We start from the raw sequence: 22,681 nt of genomic DNA, 5'->3' as shown, positions 1-22,681 counted from the left end.
AATAATGTGCAAAGTCCATGTGTGTATGTGCAGCTTTTCATAAGGTGAAGAGGGAGAATTCATTCATTTCTTAACTGCTGCAAAGTTTTCTTCTTCTCTTGAGATCTTACCTTCTTGCTTGCTTGATTGTTGTTTGCATGCTTGTGTATGTGATTGAAGTGATGCTTTCTAGCTTGAGTGAGAATGTGATTGAGCAAGAATGGAGAGGAGAATGCCCCTTTTTAGTGTCAAATTTTTTCATCCTTCATCACTTGTATTTGTGGTGTGGTTGAAAGTCTCCGATTATGGTGCATACCTCTTCGTTCACTACCCATTTAACATTCTTCATTTCATCTCAAACTTTTTGTAGTTCAATGCCCTTTTATTTGGCTATTCAGAAGCAAGGTCTTCTATCATCCACAATTTTGTACCTCTAAGAGACTTAGATTGACAAACAAATAACCTATCTTGTCTCGTACTAAACTTGAAGGCAATATGATTTTGTGATGTCTTTGTAAGTGCCTCTAATTCCATGTTAGCATTAGTGCTCGTATCTTTATTTCTTTGATGTTGTCCTCTTGAAGTCTTGGCCATCCTTCTTTGTCAACTCCAACAAAGTCGCATGTTCAAAGATAGACGTTTTCTTAGTTAGTTTTCCTTGAGCTGAAGGTGCACTTGCTTTTGCTACCTTGTGCTTGAGAATTTATTTAACTTGTTCTTAAAGTGTGGACTTCATTGTTTAGACTTACATCTAAGTGTGGAGTTATAAGGGTGGGTTCTTCTCCATATCTTTAACTTGCATTTCTAGACTTTTATAAATTTTTAGTATGAATGAAAATGCTTTATATCATTTTCATACTTGTTTTTTTTAATTATAAGAAATTTGTGGGATGAAAGGTAGCATTAGTTCGATTGTAAGAATCAAATATATGGGCATGAATGGGAAATGTATGAAAGTTGAGGATACATGGTTCCTCAAGAAAAAGTGCAAATACATGGTGATGCAAATGGCTTCACCAAAGATGGAGGACACAACTTTAGTGCATTATTCTACCTTAATTTAATGTTGCTCTATCGTATTGTAAGTGGTTGTGTAGTGGAGACACATGTCAATGGAAAAATATTGGGTTATTTAGCCCATATTGTGTAGGCATAGTGGGTGTCTTTGTTCACTCATGTGTCTTTGGAAATTGAGGGGAGACGTGCATGTGTGCTCCATTTATTACTTGAGGGGAGGCAAGGGTTCTCCACATATTGTGCCATGAGAAAAGGTTAAAATTAAAGGTTGATTGGGTTAGTGACATTATAAAAAGGGTGGAAAATTTGAGAGATTCAAGTGATCCAAGCAATGATGCAAAGAAGGTAGAGACATACATGTCACATGGATATATGAGAGAATGATGCAAAGAAGGCAAAGATACATGTCACGTGGATATATGAGAGAACCATGGTAGATTTAGATAATTTAGGTATTTGATGGATATATGAGAGAATCAAGGTAGAGACATATGTGTCACATGGATATATGAGAGAATCATGGTAGATTAGATGATTTAGGTATTTGATGGATATATGAGAGGATCAGACATGGGTGTTACATGGATATATGAAAGAATCAAGGCAAAGACATGGGTGTTACATGGTAGATTAGATGATTTAGGTATTTGATGGATATATGAGAGGATCAAGGCAAAGACATGGGTGTTACATGGATATATGAAAGAATCATGGTAGATTTAAATGATTTAGGGATTTGATGGTGATATTCACGGAGAGGAAAGTGGACATAGATGCTTTCTTGTTGAGCTATAAATTGAAGTAATCCCAAGCCCATTTTGAGTGATTTTATACGGAGATTAGATGAGGAATAGACTCTAGGTTATGCTAGTTATTATGTCTAATTAAGTGTGATTAATACATCATTGTCCTCATTTAATCATGACATTAATCGTCGGTTATGAACCACCCTAGCTTCTCAAATTGCTACCACTTGGAAGGAAAGACTCAACCCAACAACCATTACATTTATGAGAAAGCTAATAATGAGTACCACAACTCATTGCGTGCATTCCATATGAAAGGTTAACTAAGTAACTCAGCATCCAAACCATAACTATGGCCATTAGAGAGCACTTATAATCTCGAGGCGAGTCTCAATCTATCAACCAACCCATAACAACACTATGCCAAACCTTGATGTCATATACCATCAAAGTCCAACATCTAGTTGTTGGGCTAGCATTAGACCTAGGCTTGATAGGTTCTTGATCTTCTCCCAAGTGGATACACCTAATTATGAGCACTCCACCCACTTATAGAGCACCACTAAAAGTACACTTAATATTATAATAGTATATATTGGGTGCTCATTGTGGTGGTGTCCACTCAAGGTATGAGATAGAGCATAGAACACCACTAAAAGTAACCTTATTATTTCTTGTGATTTCTCATGATCTAAGTGCACCTAAAGTATTTAATATGAAGTATTAACTCTTAAGTAGCATATTCGATTGCACTTACAAGATATCTTAAAAAGATGTCCACTCAATCCACCAGACAATGGAAAATGCAAATCAACTTCATTGCAAGCTTTGCACCATTATATGCAAACTTAGCAACAAAATATAATCTTCCTCAATCATGACATAAAAAAAAAAACAAAAGCTCTCCATAGAATCTTTGGATCCAAGGTGATTTACTAATTCCTCTTCAATTAAGTAATCCACGTCCTTGAGTAGTTACATGTAACTTTTGAGTTTTTGTCAAATAGATGTACTTTTTACCAGAGGAGGCGTTTTTTGGACATAAGCCCTCCGTCTCACACTTGCAAGTTTTCGGCTGTGTTGTGTTTGTACATGTGCCAGGTCAAAAGAGGACTACACTTTCCTCAAAGTCGAAGAGGATGATCTTTACGGGATATAGTTCGAAGTCAAAAGGATACCGCTTTTGGGATCATGCATTGGAGGACATCATCATATCTCGTGATGCTTGCTTTGATGAGACTCTCTTTGGATTTGATTCCTCTTCACCCATGCAGTTTTCTGAGGATATTGATCAATTTCCACCCGATATCGATGAATTTTCTTTGCTCCCATCAGGTACTTCATCACCCCTTGTGCCTCCGCCGGTGACTTCGGCAGCGATTCAACCCGCTATTGCTACTGTTTCAGCCCCTGTTTTTGCTGTTTCCAGCCCCATATAGAGTGTTGGACCATCTTCCGGAACTTCTCAGCCAGTCCGGACAGCCTCTACATCATCTCCCACATGCTCGGACGTCCCTTCTTCATCCTCGGCTGCCTCGGGTGCGTCCATTACAGCTGCGGATACTTCCTCTTCCACATTTGTGAGGAGGGCTGGTCCACCCCATTGGGTCCAGCAATTACTTCGAGATTCTGGCTTTTTTAACAATCAGTTGCATGACCAGGTCTCTACTTCTTCATTCGGTATGAGGAGATCTTCTTGGGTTCCCACTCCCATTGTGAATTATGCTCTTATGAGTACTTTGCAGACGATTGATGAGCCCGAATCTCCAGAGGAGGCCCTTGCCCAACCACAGTGGCGATAGGCTATGGAAGCCGAGATGTCCTCTATTGAGAAGAATCATATATGGGATTTAGTACCACGGCCTTTACATCGACAAGTCATCGGTGTCAAATGGATCTTCAAAGTCAAGTTGGTACTTTGGATAAGTATAAGGCCCGTCTTGTTGCTCGTGTGGATAAGTCAAGTTTCATGCAGATGGTACTTTGGATAAGTCAAGTTTCATGTAGATATTTATGAGGCCATGCATTCATCTTATTTTAGATATTTTTTGCTATTTTTGTCTATTTTTTAGACATTATTCTAGTATTTTTTTTGCATAGTCGGCTAGCCCACTGTTTTTATACTGGCCGTTGTCCAACCTATAAATAGGTGGCTTGGGTTAGCATCATTAGCACTTCATTATTCAGCCATTGCTGTTGGTTGTATGCACCTACGGGTAGCCCTTGTGCTCTACTTTAGCAGCGCAGAAGATAACAAGTTTTCTACTTCAGTTCTTTTGCACATGTGCTTCTTTGCAAGATCTATTTGCTGTTTTTTTTCTGATTTACAGCCATTCTTTCAATATTAGCTCGAGACAAAAAGTTTCCTTACAAATGGCATCTGTCGTTTTCAAATAGGTTGAAAGTATATGCCCAATCCTTGTGAGAGAGTGCCAACTAGGGAGTATCTAGCACCTTAGGATCGTCTCAATGGAATCCTAACCAAAGAATAGCCTATTCCAATTCATTTACAATCCTAACCAATCGCTCTGAAATAGAGTATCCAACTAGAGAGTATCTATGTAATCCTAACCACATCACTTCATTTATGCCCAATCCTTGTAAAAAAACAGTGCCAACTTATAAAGAGCAACCTTCTTCACCTGCAAAAATGAAGTAGCTTACTAAATCTTAAACCCCTCTTCCCCTTTCTTACCGTCGAGGGGCCATGGTGGGGCTTTCCTTGGCAGAGCAGAGGTTTTTGGAGGGGGGTATTGCACAGGGCCTGCGCAGCGATGGCCGTGGCCTTCACGATTTCCGCAACTTCTCCATCGACGTTGGAATCATCCCCCAGGTTGGTTGCACTTTGGCTTGTTTTGACACGGTTCAAAGGTTTTTCCCGTATAAAATGTATCAGAAGAAGCGGCTTTAGGGTTCCTTTTTTTTTTTTGCAGGATCAGAGGCTTAAGTAGTTTTAGAATGCATAAGGAGTTTAAGTGGTCTTCAGAGTCATAAGCGTTTCTTTTTGGCTTATACAAATAATATTTATGAATCCCGGAATGATCATGGGTATTTTATTGCATATTCTTGCAAATTTACTTACCAGAGTCCGGCACACATTACAAAGACAGTCAGTCTGATTGTACGGTGGGGATTTTTCTTCCCACAACCCATGACCGTGATGTGAGCTTAGGCTTTTTTGCACATACTAAGTGCATTAGAAAAATCAGTGGTCTTGAATCAAATGCATGATATGAATTAACTGGATGATCAACCTTAAAGAGTATTAAGGGCGAGGAGTTGTAACTCAGGGGTGTGGTGGCGGTTGCAGGCAAATGGATCAGCACGAGTGAGGCTTGGTGCCACTGATGTGATCGCAAGTGTGAAGGTAACCGAAAATCTTTGCAAGACATACATACATATAGATGCTCAGACACACATACAATGTACATGCACACATACATAAGTACACACACACACACACACACACACGCCTACACATACGCATGCATGTAAATGTGTAACACACATACATACGTATGTAAATACATAACACACATACATACGCACATATATGTGTAAATACATAACTCACCATACATGGACAAACACAAGCATGCACATGCACCGACACACATGCACACACATATAACGTTGGGATTATTTTGGCTGTCCTTGTGATCAAATAGTTCACTTGTTTTGACAAGTGACAAGTGGCAAGTCATTGCAAATTATGGTTATGGGAAATGGGGAATGAATGCAAAACCAGTAATGGAAATGCCAAATTATGGAAACATGATGTTAACGAGGAAGATGCAAAATAAGGGGGATAATGGAAACAACATGCCAAATTACGAAAACACGATGTTAAAAAGGGGGGAAAGGACATCAGTGCAAAAGAGAAGCTAACATTGGCTTGAAATCGGGGTTTCATGTGAGAAATGAAAGGTGTTGTGAGGGAAATAACTGAAATAGCAAGGGGGAAATGAATGAAATAGGGGAAAAGGACCAAACACAATGTTTCTGGAAATGGAAATAGCTGGAATGGTTGAAATGCATTATAGACCTTTGAACTCCCCCTGAGACAGCCGAAAAACTCTGCTATGCTGCAATGTTGTGTACTCTTGCAAGGAGAGAGAAGGGGATATTCATAGCCGCACACAAGTTATGATTGCTCTTGTGGTTTTATAGTGAAAAGTGTGTATGCCATGTGGGATTTGTGTTGCTTATTGTTGGTGACATTGTCATGACCTCAAGCTTAGTACATAGATAGCAATTACTTTGTTGAAGCTACATTATCAGCACATAGAAAATTTTGCTGGCTTTCATGCAAGTTTTTTTTTTCGGTGATATTGTAACAGGCCTTCGTAAAGGACTGTTGCACGGGTATATCTTCAAGAAAACAACAAATTCACGCGTAAAACCTTGAGAAAATATGAAAATGAACAGAAGAGAGAGAGAGTAGAGAGGGGGTCATAATAGCCTTGGGCCAACCCCCCTTCGAGTTATATTAGACAAAACCCTTTGGCTAGAGAGCTCTCTTGCCTTTTTACATGTCTCAACAATGAGAGAATAGCTGAATTTATAGTTCTTGTCCAAAAGCAGTTTTTAGTAATAAAAGCTGTTCTCTTTTTAGCATTTAAAAAGCTTTTAATCTTTTGCTTTCCTAAAGCTAGTTGCATCTTTCCAAGCCAGTAGGGTTGCCTTACGTTGCTATCTTGCCACGTCTGCATCGCCATGTCATATGTGCCATGTTACTTTTTTTTCACCTTTTATTTTATATTTTTATAATTTTTGCGTTGCATTTTTGCATGCCAGCAACTTATATTTTGTTTCTTTGGTCACCGGTGACATCCTCCGAACATATTAAACGCTTGTCCTCAACTGATAGATCTAGCTTTGTCTTAGCCTTTTCTTGCTTTTCTTTGCTTTTCTTGCTTTGGGCCTAGCTCTTCTCTCTGTGGCTCTTCAGACATGATTCTTTATGTGGAATGTCCTTCTCTTCTCTTGTGCTTGGCTTTGAGGAGCATCTTGCCCTCACGGTCACTCTTAACATAAAGTGACCTTGGGTTTAATCTCTCTGGCAGATACTCCCACCCTCTAGAGCCGCTATCAGGCATGAGTTTCCCAACATGATTCTCTTCCTGTCAAGATCAACATGCACCCGTTGTATGTCAGAAGACACAAATACGTGCACACATGCTCGTCCTTGGGTTTTTACACATGCACAGATATGCTCATAAGTATAAATCAAATGAAGAAATGAATGCACAAATAGTTCCTTGGTTTTGACACTAGTTTCTATCGTAGTCCGACTACCCATGTCAGTGTTTGACTATGGTAGACTAACAGTATTCACATCCATGTACTTAGTTCCGATTTCCTTCGCTGATAAATAGTGCCTCCATGAGATGGCAAGTCCCATGACTCTTGTACAAAAGATTTAGTGTTCTATCTTAGAGTTGCTCCTTTTGGATACAACTTGGACAACAACCCTCGAGTTCTAGAATACTCAATTCCCTATAGTGGAATATAAACCTTGAGCATTCTCTTTTGTTCCTGGTTCCTTAGATGTCAAAATACAAAGGCCAGTGAATGTCATCGAAGCATCAAAATACAGGTTGTTGACATGCAAAAACGTAACGCAATTTTTTTTTTGAAAAAAGTGACGTGGTGATGCTGATGTGGCATTGCCACGTGATAGGATAGTGTTAGAATTCTGCATCTCAGTGTATTTATGGGCTTTACCTATTCTAGGTATTTTTGCTATTTCTCCTATTTTAGGAAGTCGTGAGCAAGTCGGCCAGCTATATGAGCAGTCGGCTAGCTCACTCCCTTCACTATAAAAGGGGTCTCACATATTCACTTGATGTAGAGTCCAATCCCAAGCACAAGTTCATCACTTTCTTGCTGGCTATTGCCATCGTAAAGCTTCATGCTATTATAAAGGTGATCTTGTCCTCCACAAGCTCTCTCTCCTTTGCTCTCTCTTCTGTCTCTTGTTTTGTCTAGCTTTTGACTGTAACATGCAGCGGAAGTGTTCGTAATCAAGGGTCCTGTCACACAAGTCTCACACCGCCTTCTGTATCCTGAATTTCGTGAGTTTAGCAATCCACTTTAATAACTTCAAACTTTAAAGAGATGTAGAGATAGAGAGAGATATATATGTACACTAGATTGGGTCCCAAATCACCCACCGAAGGGCCCCCTATCCCGTTACCGGAATAGTATTTGCTTTATTACTTTAGAGAGAATGACTGTGGACTGTAGATAAGCCAAACGCAAGATCTCAGAGGATCGGAAGCCTGGCTGACCTGAACACGGCTATAGAAACACCACAATGAATTGATCTCGAGCCTATGCACTCTTCCCAAGGGTATGAGGAAGGGCTGCACACCTGAGGCTGAGAAGGGACTGTAGTGGACTATTCTAAGCTATGAATGGATGCTGAAAATGCTTATGAATGCTGTGTTACCTTCCCCAGATGGCTGGGGCAGATGTGGGTGATGAATGGAATGTTGAGAACTGAGGTAGAACTGAAAACGTAGGACTGAAGGGAACTGTGCACAGGCCGAGATCTGTATATGCAGAAAACGCAGGAGATCTTGTTGGAAACTAGCCTGGGACTGCATGCAGAGCTGCGTTGATCTATTGTAGGCTGCTGTAGGCTTAACGTTGATGCCCAGGGGTGCTGAAGAGGCAAAACGCAGGCCTGAGGTGAAAGGGGGAACTGTTGGCTGTAGGCGGGTATGCTCCTAGGGCTGAGGAAGAAGGCACCTGAATCTGAATGATCTACTAAGCACAAAGGCTTGCCTTTTTATAGTGGTTGAGAGTTGGTCAAAGTTGGTTGACTGACATAAAGTTATTAAACTTTATGTCATAAAAAATGGCATTAAATGCTAATAAAATACTATAAAATATTGAAAAAATACCAGATAAATCCTGGTTAATTTCGTAAGGCTTCTGTGATGTTCTAAGTGATGCACAAGCATATGAATGCATGTTATGCAAAATGTAGAGTGCTTTCTGATGCAAATCCTAAGGCTTCTACTGACTCTACATGCACGAATGATTCTCTCCAAGTGGGTTAGGGACTTGACTAACTGACCCGCTAAGGTTGAGGAATGACCTACCTAGCTCGTGCCTGACTTATCCTGGACTGAGGATATACAATGGGGTCACGTCATACGACAAATATCATCCTACTGGGTTCTAATAATGTACAGATGTTGCATTGCCAATGATGAGCTATCTTGTCACCATGCACTGAATGCAGAGTGCATGTGACATTCCCTCCTGGTTAGCTTGGTGGCAGGTTCATGGCTTCCAAGTAGTCCGCCAACAACTGGGGGTACTCTTGAGACTTTAAAGAACTCCTTGTCTAGCCATACAGCTTCGTGGGTACCTCGATCTCGGAATTTCGTATAGAATTGATGTATCCGTCGACTGGAACCATGCTTCCAACGATGATGAAGGATCTGTTGAGGCTCGATGACTTCAGCTTCGTCTACCATGTCTGGCTGTTGTTCATGTGAAACATCAAACACTTCTGGTATTGGATGCTGGTCTTTCTATTAAGAACATCTGCTACTGGGTTATGCTGACCAGGGATGTACTTGATCCTTCCTCCAACCTGGTGGAAGAGTTGACCCTGTCTAGTGTGTTGATCACTCCACTGGGCACTTGGCATCGTCGGGAGCTTGGTGGTTTGTGGTGACTGAGAAAATGAGTCCATAAGGAACATGCTTCAAAAGTTTGAGAACTCATTACTGTTCTAGCTTGCCTTTGAAAGTCTTGGAAAGACAAGAGGGGAACTTGCCAGGAGGATCCGATCCAGGGATCAAATCAATGTGATGGGATACTGGGTGAGAGATTATCCTTAAAAATGTCTGAATGAGAAAGGAGATCTGCCAACTGAGAGACTGAAGAAGATGAGACAGCGGTTATTGATGAGAGAGAAGCTGTCTGAGCGTAAATCAATGCTCCTTCCGCTCCCTTGCGGATAGCTCGTTTTGCTTGGAGATGAGAAATCAGAGGAATGCCAAGAATGCTCCTATCCCCTCGAATCATGATGGGCTTTGGCAAACCTTTAGAGATAATAAAGGTGTCTTGTCCTCAATTGGGAATAGGTTCATACCGATGAAACCATTGGATTCCTAAGATCATGTGACACCCCAAAAGAGGAGAGAGAATGAAATCTTGCTGGAATGAGGCCTTTTGAACTTGAAAAGAAAACTGCTGTGCCCGTTGAGATATGTAGGTGTAAACCCGTCTACCTCCAAATGATAGGGCACTAAGGTACAGCTCATGTTGGTAGCCAACTGGGGAGAGATGGCGTCCTCAGAATTGCCCATGTCGAAAAGGATCATGAAGTGGTGGCCCTTGGCAGAGCCATAAGCTCTGATCAGGCTTTTCTGTGGTTGTAGCCTCACCTTCCTGCTTAGCATCAAGTACCATGGATGGCATGGGATGCATAGAAGGTAAGATCTGAACCGCATTGGTGGTAGCAGGCGGGTCCAGAGGAGCGGGGGATACTGCTGCAGTTGTGGCAGAAGGCTCTTTGGAGGCTTGCTTCACTTGCCTTTTTGGACAATCTTTCTTACCATGCCCAATGGTATGACAGAAAAAACATCGGTTTTCTGACTGATACTGTCTTTGCTCCTCTGAAGGAAGATAGCCTCCAGAGATGCCTGCTTGAGCCTTTTCCTTAGGGGTTTTCTTAGGCTTGGATTCCTTACCCCCTGAACTAGAGCTAGGACTGTTGTCTGTCTTAGTGTCTTTAGAAGATGAATTACCCTTTCCCAGTTGGAGTTTGGTATTGGACTGTGATGACTGCTTGGGCTTGCCTCCGTTCATCTTCATTTCTTCATTCTGAGCGAGAGACAAAGCTCGATCATATGTGCTGGGTTCAAAGTTACGAACTGTGAAACCGGATGTTAGGATCTAATCCACGAATGAATTGATCCATCTTACCATTCGTAGAGACCATATCTTGAGGAGTTTTCAACTAGGGAAGTGAAGTAGACTCGTAGGTGCACACATTCGTACGGCCGGTTGCTGGATTCATCTGCTCCTCGCCGCGTCATTGCGCTATTTGTAGGCCGGTGCATATTCTGGCTGTAGGCGTGGTCGTACAGAAATACGCCGCCTACAGTTGATCATAAGCTCCATAGCCTTAGGACTTGAAGCCCACTCTCTCCCCTATCTACAGCTTGATTTTCAGCTGCAATGGAGGCGTGAATCGGCCGTGGGAATGAAAAAACCAGTCGGCTGCAGTTTTCTCCATGGAAGCTCTCCATTAAAGCTTCAAATTTACCTTTTTTTCTGGCTCTAATTCTTCCCTCTTTGCTCTAATCACCCAAGTGATGTTGTGAGAGCTTGTTGCTGATCTTACTCTTGATTTTGAAGCGGTGGCCAACCACATGAGGCATTCATAAGTCTCATTCAAAACGTCATCAAGCTTCCTTATCATCTTCAAGTTCTCAAAGCTCTTCAAAGTGTGCTTATGAGCACTAATAGTGTTGATTAACACTAATGAAGCTTCTAATCTAGCAAAGGGGAGTTATTTCTTCTAAATACTAAGAGTGTTATTAAACACTAATGGTGAATCTAATCACCAATACAAGTGTCATTAGATGCTAAAAATATGCTCTTAAGCATTAATCGTGTTTTTTAAACACTAATGGTTATCTTAATCATCAAACAAAGTGTTGCTTAACACTAATGTGGTCTTAACCATCAAAGGAGGAGGTCTTTAACACTAAGGAGGCTCTTCTTCATCAACATTGGAGGCCGGGCACACACCATAAGTGCCACATTATAAGTCTTCATCGTCGACCCGCTTCTATGCTTACCTTGGCAATACCTAAAGACCAGATTTCTCCCACCCTAGTATATGACCAGCCTGGCAGATGAGTTCTATGGACTCAAATAGAACGGGTCTCACCCGCGCTTCAGTTTTCCGGAAAGGTTATCACTTTAGCAGAGTAGTTCGGTCTATCTGCGCAGGCCAAGATGTGTTAGAATTCGTGGTGCTCATGCTAGATCAAGTGTGTGGAGAGAAGAGACTCACAAAATACAAGAAAGATATCTTGCTTATTAAGTTGTTTATGAATACAACTAGGCCTTGCTCAATACAAAATGCCTCCTAGCTCCACCTTTAAATAGATGAGCTAGTGGACCTTAAGTCCCTTCACACACACACACCCTTCTCTTCCTCTTTTACATAACCTTAGTCTCTTAATACCCTCCCTCAATACCAACTATGAAAGAATTGGAATAGGTGGTATTGGACATAGGTTGCCTTTATAACATTAGGCATACAAGGATGTCATGGTGGTGTGGTTATCTAGGATTTACAACTATGTTCCTAGAGCCTTAGAGGCTAATACAATGATGCCATCTAAGTCTTTATTTGATGTCGATGAAGATGTACACCTCAATGATGGTGCACCCCACTCTTTGTGCTTGCTTGACTTCTTGTAGTTGACATGCTTTAGACATACATGCCATTGCTTCCACATGCTTTCCACCTTGACCATTCTCACACAATGATCAAAACAAGGCTGCCACCCTTGCTTAAGTGGTTTGCTTATAGATGTTCCTTCAACATGCTTGATGCTTCCTTGAATACCATATCTCCTCCATGGGCAATGAGGGCCTTCCTTCTTAGAGTAATGGTTATGAGGTAGATTTATATGGGAAAGGGAAAGGGAGGGTCTTACCACTTGCCTTATGGATTGGTCAAGGGCAGTGTCGACTCCACAATTACAACAAAAGCTTTTGTGCATGTTGGTTACATGATACCCATTAGGGTTTGAAGATACAAGCTTAATGAGAGTGAGTAAGTGGTTGAGGTAAATGTTCAAACCAATAAGGTACATCATCCTTGGCTCAAGAAGGAGAGGACATGGCTCATAATGTTGCCAATGCCTCTTACAAAGACAATGCCAAGAGATTTTTAAAATCATGACAAACAATAAGGTAGAGCACTTAGTGTTGCTATGCTCAACCTTACAACTCATCTTAGAAGATGAAAATGTTGAATATGCAGCGGAATAACATGCCTTTGTCAGAATATGCAGCGGAGATGATGACCAAATCTGGGAACACAAGAGCAAAAGCAAAAACGCAGGCAGAAAAACAGCACAAGAGAGAGAGAGATGTAGGCGTGTAACTCTGCTCTATATACGCAAGAAGATCCCGAGATATGATACAAATAAGGCATGGGGGCTGAGGACCTATATATCTCTCCCTGGAAGGGCAGTCGGCCAGCACTAAAAGTGTCCACGACTGGAGAAAGAGGTCCACGACTGCATAAATGCAGTCGGCCAGCTATCAGATGCCCACGACTGGTAAAAGGCAGTCGGTCAGCAGCCCTGAAGCCCACGACTGAAGAAGATCCAGTCGGCCAGCACTGGGGTGCTCCCGGCATCATCTGGCAGCCCTCCCAAGCCTCAGAAAAAATGGGAAAAATAGGGGAAAAATACGGAGAGTGGGGAAAAATGGGAAAACACCTCATAAGGGCGGGCACACCCACAACAAAGGCCCTGGTGTATAAATCTAGACAGGAGATGACTTCTAACACCCCCTCTCAGCTCCTGGCTGTGAAACCAACCACTGGGAGCTGGGGTGCCGCCTGAGCAAATCTTGAGAGCGACTTCGTGAAGAGGTCCACCGTACTGTCCTCCGTCGAACAGAACTCCAGCAAGATGTCATCAGCAACGATCTGTTCACGAACAAAGTGCCTATGGATGACCATGGGTTCCTCGAGTGGAAGCCCAAACCTGCCATGCAACCTCCTCCTGCTCCGTAAAACTGCTCCTGGGCCATAAGTAGATCCCCTCGTGTCCGAATCTCCTCCCCAAACCGAGTCACTCCAACCGCGGAGTCGGACTCCATCCAATAATCCCCCTCCTGTGTACAAGAGTCCATGATCCTTCGCATGCCGCAGAAACCACAGGAAACGCAATCCTGCCTCCCGAGGAGACATCTGCAACCAAGAGCTCAACTGCCTCATCAGGAAGCTCCCGTCCAATCCGGTGTCCATCAACCAGATCAATGAACCATACAGCTTCTGAGTCACAGAGACATCACACTGCTCACAAGGATCAACACCTGTTACGGTGCACAAGCAAGTCCTGGAAGCCTGATGAAACCTGTCAACCACCCCTTCTGAATTCGGAACCACAAAGCCTGGAGAAACCACCTCCTTCTGCAAGCAATCACCTGTCACCTGCTTGGCTTTCCGAAAGGTCCCCGTGGAAAGAACATCCTCAACTACTGGAAGTTCTATGTCCTGAACACGACGAGACATCAGAGCATAAGTGACCTGTTCAGCTTCCTCTGACTCACGAACACAAGAACTACCAACCTCAGTACTGGAAAGTTCCTGCCAACTGCTGCCATCTACTGGCAAGCTATCCACCACCTGGTCTTGGAAAGCCCGCACCTGCAGCGTATCCACACTTGAGTAGCCATAACCACACTGCCACTCATCACAATCTTGAGGACCTGGGAGAGAGAGTGCTGAAAGCCTGTAGACTCCATTCTCCACTCCACCTTCCCAAACCACTTGGCCTGTTGCTTTGTCCCGGAGAGCAACAAAATGCTCATCAAACTCCACCCGTACGCCAATCTTGCAAACCTGATGCACTGACAACAGATGAAAACCAAGTGCCGGAACATACAACACCTGGGAGGAATGCTTCCCCTCTCTGCCATCGGGAACTATCTCCAACCTGCCCTCACTGTGAACCGGGATAGTGGACGTATCCCAGTAAGAATATGACCAGAACACCTGCAGAGATCCTGTAAACCGGAACGGGAAGGAGTCATGTGCCTGGAAGCACCACTATCGAGAATCCACTCCCGAGTATCCGTTGCGGAGAGTCCTCCAATCTCCTCCCTGCCTGAAGAAAATGAAGCATTGGTGTCCATCACCTCCAAGTGCACAAAAGCCGGAGTCTTCATGATTGCTGAGGAGTCTTCACCCTTCTCGGTCTTCCGCTTGGGACACTGCCTCCAGTAGTGGCCTTTCTTGCCACAATCATTACAGGTTCTCTGTGCCTTCAGTTTCTCGCGGTCACTAACGGACATCTTCTCAGAAGACTTCTCCGACGAAGCCTTCCCCTTGCCCGTGTTACGGCCTTTCGACCGTTGGCCAGTAAAGGCCCCCGAACCTCCATCCTGAGGAGGGTTCGTGAATCGTTCCTCCTGGTCCAGGACCATGGGCACAAGCTCCTCCCACGTGATGGTGCCGAGCCTGCCACTGGTAATCAACGACGAGTAAAATGCTGAGTACGAAGAGGACAAATGTGACAGCAACGTGATGGCCATGTCCTCTGACGATATCTCCTTCCCAGCCTGAAGAACTTCTTGCTGAAGAGCCTGCAGCTTGTTAATATGCTCCCGCATCGTCGACGACTTTGCAGGGCTCATAACCCGCATCTGTACTTCCAAGGAAATCCTCTTCATGGGCGATACCCTGTTGTAAAGTGAGGCCAAATGCTGCCATATACCTCTGGCCAGCGTCATGTGCTTCACATGATTGATTACCGGTGGTGTGCAATTGAGGAAAATAAACGAACGGACCCTGGCGTCGACACGATCCCACATCTGTGTTTGGGCCTCCCGGTCCTTTCGGGTTGACGGTAACTCCCCTTCCTCCACTTCCGGCCGTGGAACTCCAACAACGACGAAATCGGCGAGATCGTAGGACTCCAGAACGGATTCCATCATCACCTTCCGTATGCCGTAGTTGCTCCCGTCCAACTGACGGTCCACCGGGAATGTGGGGAGTGTCGGGATCTTCACATGTCTCTCGGCCATCTCAAACAGATCTGCCATAGCGGGGATGTACTCTGAAAAGGGTGGGTGGGTGGGAACAAAGAAGAACTGATACCTGCAAGTGGCTGTCCAGCAAATCAGCCCGCCTTCCTCTTGCTTCTCCTCTTCCCGAACAGTCCAGAACAGTCCACCTGAAACTCGCGGCGGGTGCCCGGGGGACTAGGGCCTTTGACACACTTGTTGATACCATCAATGCATATTAAAACATTTAAACATGGCCACAGCCTTAACACATATCCATCATCACTTTGCATAAAATATAAAGCTGGACAAAACATCCACAAATGCTGAAAATGGATCTTGCACATATGACACCACACAGAGGCCGGAATGGGCCGACCCCCCCCCTTGGAGTAATTTATTACCCAAGGAGAATAATATCATGTACAAGCTTTGAGGGCCTTACTCTCCCCACAGGAGATGCCGGATTATCCATATACAAATGCCATAACACAGCCCAACACGAGGCAACCAAGCCGGAACATAGGCTGTAGAAATGCCGAGCCAACAATATAATCCATATACCTCCGTGTGGGTACTGATTCTTCCCCAAAAACCACGGGTCTTCATGCAATAGAGAGGGTACAGCAAGTACAACTCTCCATTCAGTCGGTACAGCAGGTACAATGGCTGGTACAGCCGGTACAGTGGCTGGTACAGCAGGTACAGCAAGTACAAATGCTGGTACAGCAGGTACAGTGGCTGGTACAGCAGGTATAGTGGCTGGTACAGTCGGTACGGTGGCTGGTACAGTAGGTACAGCAAGTACAGTGGCTGGTACAGCAAGTACGGTGGCTGGTACAGCAGGTACAGCAAGTACAAATGCTGGTACAACACATACAATGGCTAGAAATCATAATAAATGATTGAATACCCTTGCCTTCAGTATTTCTTCGCGATGGAAGCCTCCAAAACAGTCCCATACAGCCGGTATTCTTCATGGGCAGCCTTCAAGAGAGAGAGAAAGAGAGTAGCCATCATTAGGGAAGCCTTCAACGGTGGTAGAGGCTAGTGTGCAGCAAGAGAGCCTCCATTAATGAAGAGAGAGGGCTCCAATTTATAGATTTGGGCCTCCCATGAGCTAAAATGGCAAGAGAAGGCTACAATGACAAGTGGAGAGCCACACAATAGCTGAAGTGACAAGTGTGAGGCCACTTGTCTCACTTTGATCCTTTTTCCAACAAGTGTCAGGCCACTTGTCTCACTTTGGTCCACTTTCTTGCCACATGTCCCAATCTAAGAGATGGGTCCTTCCATAATCTTTACCTCTAAAAATATCCCAACTGGTAGACATTCTGTCATAGGCACTTTGCCAACTCTTGGTATCTGCTCAATTCCAGATGTAATGACGCGAACAGAATTTCCATCGGAGTCGGGCCAAAAATAGCAACTCTCCTAAATTTTAGGAGTGTGGTCCTTTGTATTCTAGGATAATCCCCCATTCCCAAAGCTTGTACTTTCCAAATATTTAAACATCCTGGAGTCCACCAGACCTCTTTCAGACTGGGAAATGTCCAGGCTGGTGACATCCTCCCCAACTTCTTAAAAGTTGTCCGCAACTTTAAGCTTCAAGCCATATATTCAAGATATAATCATTTCCCATCGATTGGGCGAGACGAGACAGTCTCAAAAATCCAATATAACTGAAGATTCCATGTCCCAAAGAAATGGGCGAGACTAAATAAGTCTCCATAATACCAATATCAAAATCATGCCCCAAGATAAATGGGTGAGACAACAAGAGTTTCATAAGTCCAGATATCATAATCATGTCCCAAGATAAATGGGCGAGACAAATCAGTCCCATAAGTCCAGATATCATAATCCATGTTCCAAGTAAATGGGCGAGACAAAACAGTCCCATAAGTCCAGATATCATAATCCATGTCCCAAGTAAATGGGCGAGACAAAACAGTCCCATAAGTCCAGATATCATAATCCATGTCCCAAGTAAATGGGCGAGACAAAATAAGTCTCCTGCCAATAAGACATCGGTCCACGTGACCCTTGGCATAGACATAAGTCCCGTCATGTCCACTTTACCACTTGCACTCCGTGTTGGTACTCTGACCACACACCTTGGATGAGAGGTGGGCTCAAGTAACAAGATAAAACAATCACTCATAGGCATAGATAACCTGGTGTTCCATAAGCATTTCTGCTACACATAGTTTATAGGCATTTCGGCCACCAATAGTTTGTAGGCATTTCGGCCACCAACTCACACTACCCTCTCAAGTGCCCATGTTCCCTTCCATCTGCTCTCTATTGTTCCACCCACACATGGTAGAAACAATCTTCAAGAGAGCACGTAGGACAAGAGAACACTACACAGGGTATGTTGTGCTTGTCACTATCCTTTGAAGTGCCCATGTTCCCTTCCATCTGCTCTCTATTGTTCCACCCACACATGGTAGAAACAATCTTCAAGAGAGCATGTAGGACAAGAGAATGAGCAATGAAACTCGCGGCGGGTGCCCGGGGGACTAGGGCCTTTGACACACTTGTTGATACCATCAATGCATATTAAAACATTTAAACATGGCCACAGCCTTAACACATATCCATCATCACTTTGCATAAAATATAAAGCTGGACAAAACATCCACAAATGCTGAAAATGGATCTTGCACATATGACACCACATAGAGGCCGGAATGGGCCGACCTCCCCCCTTGGAGTATTTTATTACCCAAGGAGAATAATATCATGTACAAGCTTTGAGGGCCTTACTCTCCCCACAGGAGATGCCGGATTATCCATATACAAATGCCATAACACAGCCCAACACGAGGCAACCAAGCCGGAACATAGGCTGTAGAAATGCCGAGCCAACAATATAATCCATATACCTCCGTGTGGGTACTGATTCTTCCCCAAAAACCACGGGTCTTCATGCAATAGAGAGGGTACAGCAAGTACAACTCTCCATTCAGTCGGTACAGCAGGTACAATGGCTGGTACAGCCGGTATAGTGGCTGGTACAGCAGGTACAGCAAGTACAAATGCTGGTACAGCAGGTACAGTGGCTGGTACATCAGGTATAGTGGTTGGTACAGTCGGTACGGTGGCTGGTACAGTAGGTACAGCAAGTACAGTGGCTGGTACAGCAAGTACGGTGGCTGGTACAGCAGGTACAGCAAGTACAAATGCTGGTACAACACATACAATGGCTAGAAATCATAATAAATGATTGAATACCCTTGCCTTCAGTATTTCTTCGCGATGGAAGCCTCCAAAACAGTCCCATACAGCCGGTATTCTTCATGGGCAGCCTTCAAGAGAGAGAGAAAGAGAGTAGCCATCATTAGGGAAGCCTTCAACGGTGGTAGAGGCTAGTGTGCAGCAAGAGAGCCTCCAGTAATGAAGAGAGAGGGCTCCAATTTATAGATTTGGGCCTCCCATGAGCTAAAATGGCAAGGGAAGGCTACAATGACAAGTGGAGAGCCACACAATAGTTGAAGTGACAAGTGTGAGGCCACTTGTCTCACTTTGATCCTTTTTCTAACAAGTGTCAGGCCACTTGTCTCACTTTGGTTCACTTTCTTGCCACATGTCCCAATCTAAGAGATGGGTCCTTCCATAATCTTTACCTCTAAAAATATCCCAACTGGTAGACATTCTGTCATAGGCACTTTGCCAACTCTTGGTATCTGCTCAATTCCAAATGTAATGACGCGAACAGAATTTCCATGGGAGTCGGGCCAAAAATAGCAACTCTCCTAAATTTTAGGAGTGTGGTCCTTTGTATTCTAGGATAATCCCCCATTCCCAAAGCTTGTACTTTCCAAATATTTAAACATCCTGGAGTCCACCAGACCCCTTTCAGACTGGGAAATGTCCAGGCTGGTGACATCCTCCCCAGCTTCTTAAAAGTTGTCCGCAACTTTGAGCGTCAAGCCATATATTCAAGATATAATCATGTCCCATCGATTGGGCGAGACGAGACAGTCTCAAAAATCCAATATAACTGAAGAATCCATGTCCCAAAGAAATGGGCGAGACTAAATAAGTCTCCATAGTACCAATATCAAAATCATGTCCCAAGATAAATGGGCAAGACAAAAACAGTCCCATAAGTCCAGTATCATAATCATGTCCCAAGATAAATGGGCGAGACAAATCAGTCCCATAAGTCCAGATATCATAATCCATGTCCTAAGATAAATGGGCGAGACAAATCAGTCCCATAAGTCCAGATATCATAATCCATGTCCCAAGTAAATGGGCGAGACAAAACAGTCCCATAAGTCCAGATATCATAATCCATGTCCCAAGTAAATGGACGAGACAAAATAAGTCTCTTGCCAACAAGACATCGGTCCACATGACCCTTGGCATAGACATAAGTCCCGTCATGTCCACTTTACCACTTGCACTCCGTGTTACTACTCTGAACACACACCTTGGATGAGAGGTGGGCTCAAGTAACAAGATAAAACAATCACTTGCAGGCATAGATAACCTGGTGTTCCATAAGCATTTCTGCTACACATAGTTTATAGGCATTTCGGCCACCAATAGTTTATAGGCATTTCGGCCACCAACTCACACTACCCTCTCAAGTGCCCATGTTCCCTTCCATCTGCTCTCTATTGTTCCACCCACACATGGTAGAAACAATCTTCAAGAGAGCACGTAGGACAAGAGAACACTACACAAGGTATGTTGTGCTTGTCAGTACCCTTTGAAGTGCCCATGTTCCCTTCCATCTGCTCTCTATTGTTCCACCCTCACATGGTAGAAACAATCTTCAAGAGAGCACGTAGGACAAGAGAACACTACACAAGGTATGTGAATCATGAGTTTCATAAGTCCAATGCATCCCAAATAAAGGGAGCAAAAAAGAATAATGCATCCCAGTAAAAGGGAGCCATAAACATAATCCATAAACCTGAGGTTGGATCCAAATCCCTAGAAAAGAAGTCCAGGAATCCATAGACCTGTATACCATAAGTCTTACCACATACTCCGTGCTAACCACACACCTTGGAGTAGAGGTGGACTTTATCCATAAAAGCATCATATCCATGAGATAACCAAAGATTTCTTCTCTATAAACTCGGACAGATTCGTCCATAGAAATTGCTTGTGAAGCCCAATATCCATATAAATCTCGTCCAAGAAAGAAATCTCCATAGATATAATCCATCCCAATAAAGGGAGCCATGAAAAGAATTCATCCCATTAAAGGGAGCCATAAACAATGTTTCCCTGAAACCATCTCAAGGCAAACAACAACACCTTTCTCCTTGCATAGCTATACAAGGGTTAGTGAACATCAAAAACACTTCATAGTAAATAGCCAAAGCACCAACTTTGCAAACTCAAAGTATACTTAGCTGTTCTTTGCTAGGTTGGTCATGAAGCCAAAAGAAATATCTCCTCACCATATCCTTAAGATATCCCGAGGGCCGAGATATTTCTCCATATAGCTTGCCTGTAAGCTTGATAATATAATCCACAATATCCAGAGTGCTAAACGTGTGCACATAAAGTTAACTCCATACTTCCAAGATAAATTTTGTGAATTCATAAATCCTTAGACCAAGCTGTCTATTGCTCATGCTCTTGCTTCATAGGCTCTGAAGTGGTTGAATAGCAATGATGGTAAGTGTGGTCCCCACTCCAGATCTTTTCTCTTCCTTATTGATAGAAGGAAGCCTCCGCTTCCAAGAAAGCCTATGCTCTGATACCAATGAAACTCGCGGCGGGTGCCCGGGGGACTAGGGCCTTTGACACACTTGTTGATACCATCAATGCATATTAAAACATTTAAACATGGCCACAGCCTTAACACATATCCATCATCACTTTGCATAAAATATAAAGCTGGACAAAACATCCACAAATGCTGAAAATGGATCTTGCACATATGACACCACATAGAGGCCGGAATGGGCCGACCCCCCCCCTTGGAGTATTTTATTACCCAAGGAGAATAATATCATGTACAAGCTTTGAGGGCCTTACTCTCCCCACAGGAGATGCCGGATTATCCATATACAAATGCCATAACACAGCCCAACACGAGGCAACCAAGCCGGAACATAGGCTGTAGAAATGCCGAGCCAACAATATAATCCATATACCTCCGTGTGGGTACTGATTCTTCCCCAAAAACCACGGGTCTTCATGCAATAGAGAGGGTACAGCAAGTACAACTCTCCATTCAGTTGGTACAGCAGGTACAATGGCTGGTACAGTCGGTACAGTGGCTGGTACAGCAGGTACAGCAAGTACAAATGCTGGTACAGCAGGTACAGTGGTTGGTACAACAGGTATAGTGGCTGGTACAGTCGGTACGGTGGCTGGTACAGTAGGTACAGCAAGTACAGTGGCTGGTACAGTAAGTACGGTGGCTGGTACAGCAGGTACAACAAGTACAAATGTTGGTACAACACATACAATGGCTAGAAATCATAATAAATGATTGAATACCCTTGCCTTCAGTATTTCTTCGCGATGGAAGCCTCCAAAACAGTCCCATACAGCCGGTATTCTTCATGGGCAGCCTTCAAGAGAGAGAGAAAGAGAGTAGCCATCATTAGGGAAGCCTTCAACGGTGGTAGAGGCCAGTGTGCAGCAAGAGAGCCTCCATTAATGAAGAGAGAGGGCTCCAATTTATAGATTTGGGCCTCCCATGAGCTAAAATGGCAAGAGAAGGCTACAATGACAAGTGGAGAGCCACACAATAGCTGAAGTGACAAGTGTGAGGCCACTTGTCTCACTTTGATCCTTTTTCTAACAAGTGTCAGGCCACTTGTCTCACTTTGGTCCACTTTCTTGCCACATGTCCCAATCTAAGAGATGGGTCCTTCCATAATCTTTACCTCTAAAAATATCCCAACTGGTAGACATTCTGTCATAGGCACTTTGCCAACTCTTGGTATCTGCTCAATTCCAGATGTAATGACGCGAACAGAATTTCCATCGGAGTCGGGCCAAAAATAGCAACTCTCCTAAATTTTAGGAGTGTGGTCCTTTGTATTCTAGGATAATCCCCCATTCCCAAAGCTTGTACTTTCCAAATATTTAAACATCCTGGAGTCCACCAGACCTCTTTCAGACTGGGAAATGTCCAGGCTGGTGACACCACCAATCAGCCACAA

At 43.6% G+C, this 22,681-nt stretch overlaps 1 protein-coding gene across 3 annotated transcripts in view; it reads left to right on the top strand.

The window, feature by feature from the left end:
- Positions 1 to 4,299: 4,299 nt before the first annotated feature.
- LOC147613333 (3'-5'-exoribonuclease family protein) overlaps positions 4,300 to 22,681 on the top strand; it is a 45,962-nt gene continuing 27,580 nt past the window's right edge. Inside the window, exons 1-2 of one of the 3 annotated variants that reach the window (XM_086782638.1) lie at positions 4,300 to 4,575; positions 5,053 to 5,109. In XM_086782638.1, coding sequence (XP_086638764.1) covers positions 4,450 to 4,575; positions 5,053 to 5,109 — 183 coding nt within the window. In that variant the 5' untranslated portion in view covers positions 4,300 to 4,449. The remainder of the gene's footprint in view (positions 4,576 to 5,052; positions 5,110 to 22,681) is intronic. The other 2 variants (XM_086782639.1, XM_086782637.1) reach the window with 2 other exon arrangements.

This window comes from Cibotium barometz, chromosome 44, assembly GCF_041138505.1.
Source record: "Cibotium barometz isolate CiBa-2024 chromosome 44, ASM4113850v1, whole genome shotgun sequence".
NCBI lineage: Eukaryota > Viridiplantae > Streptophyta > Polypodiopsida > Cyatheales > Cibotiaceae > Cibotium > Cibotium barometz.
The sequence above is the reverse complement of the archived record's forward strand: the minus strand, read 5'-3'. Positions and strand labels throughout refer to the sequence as shown.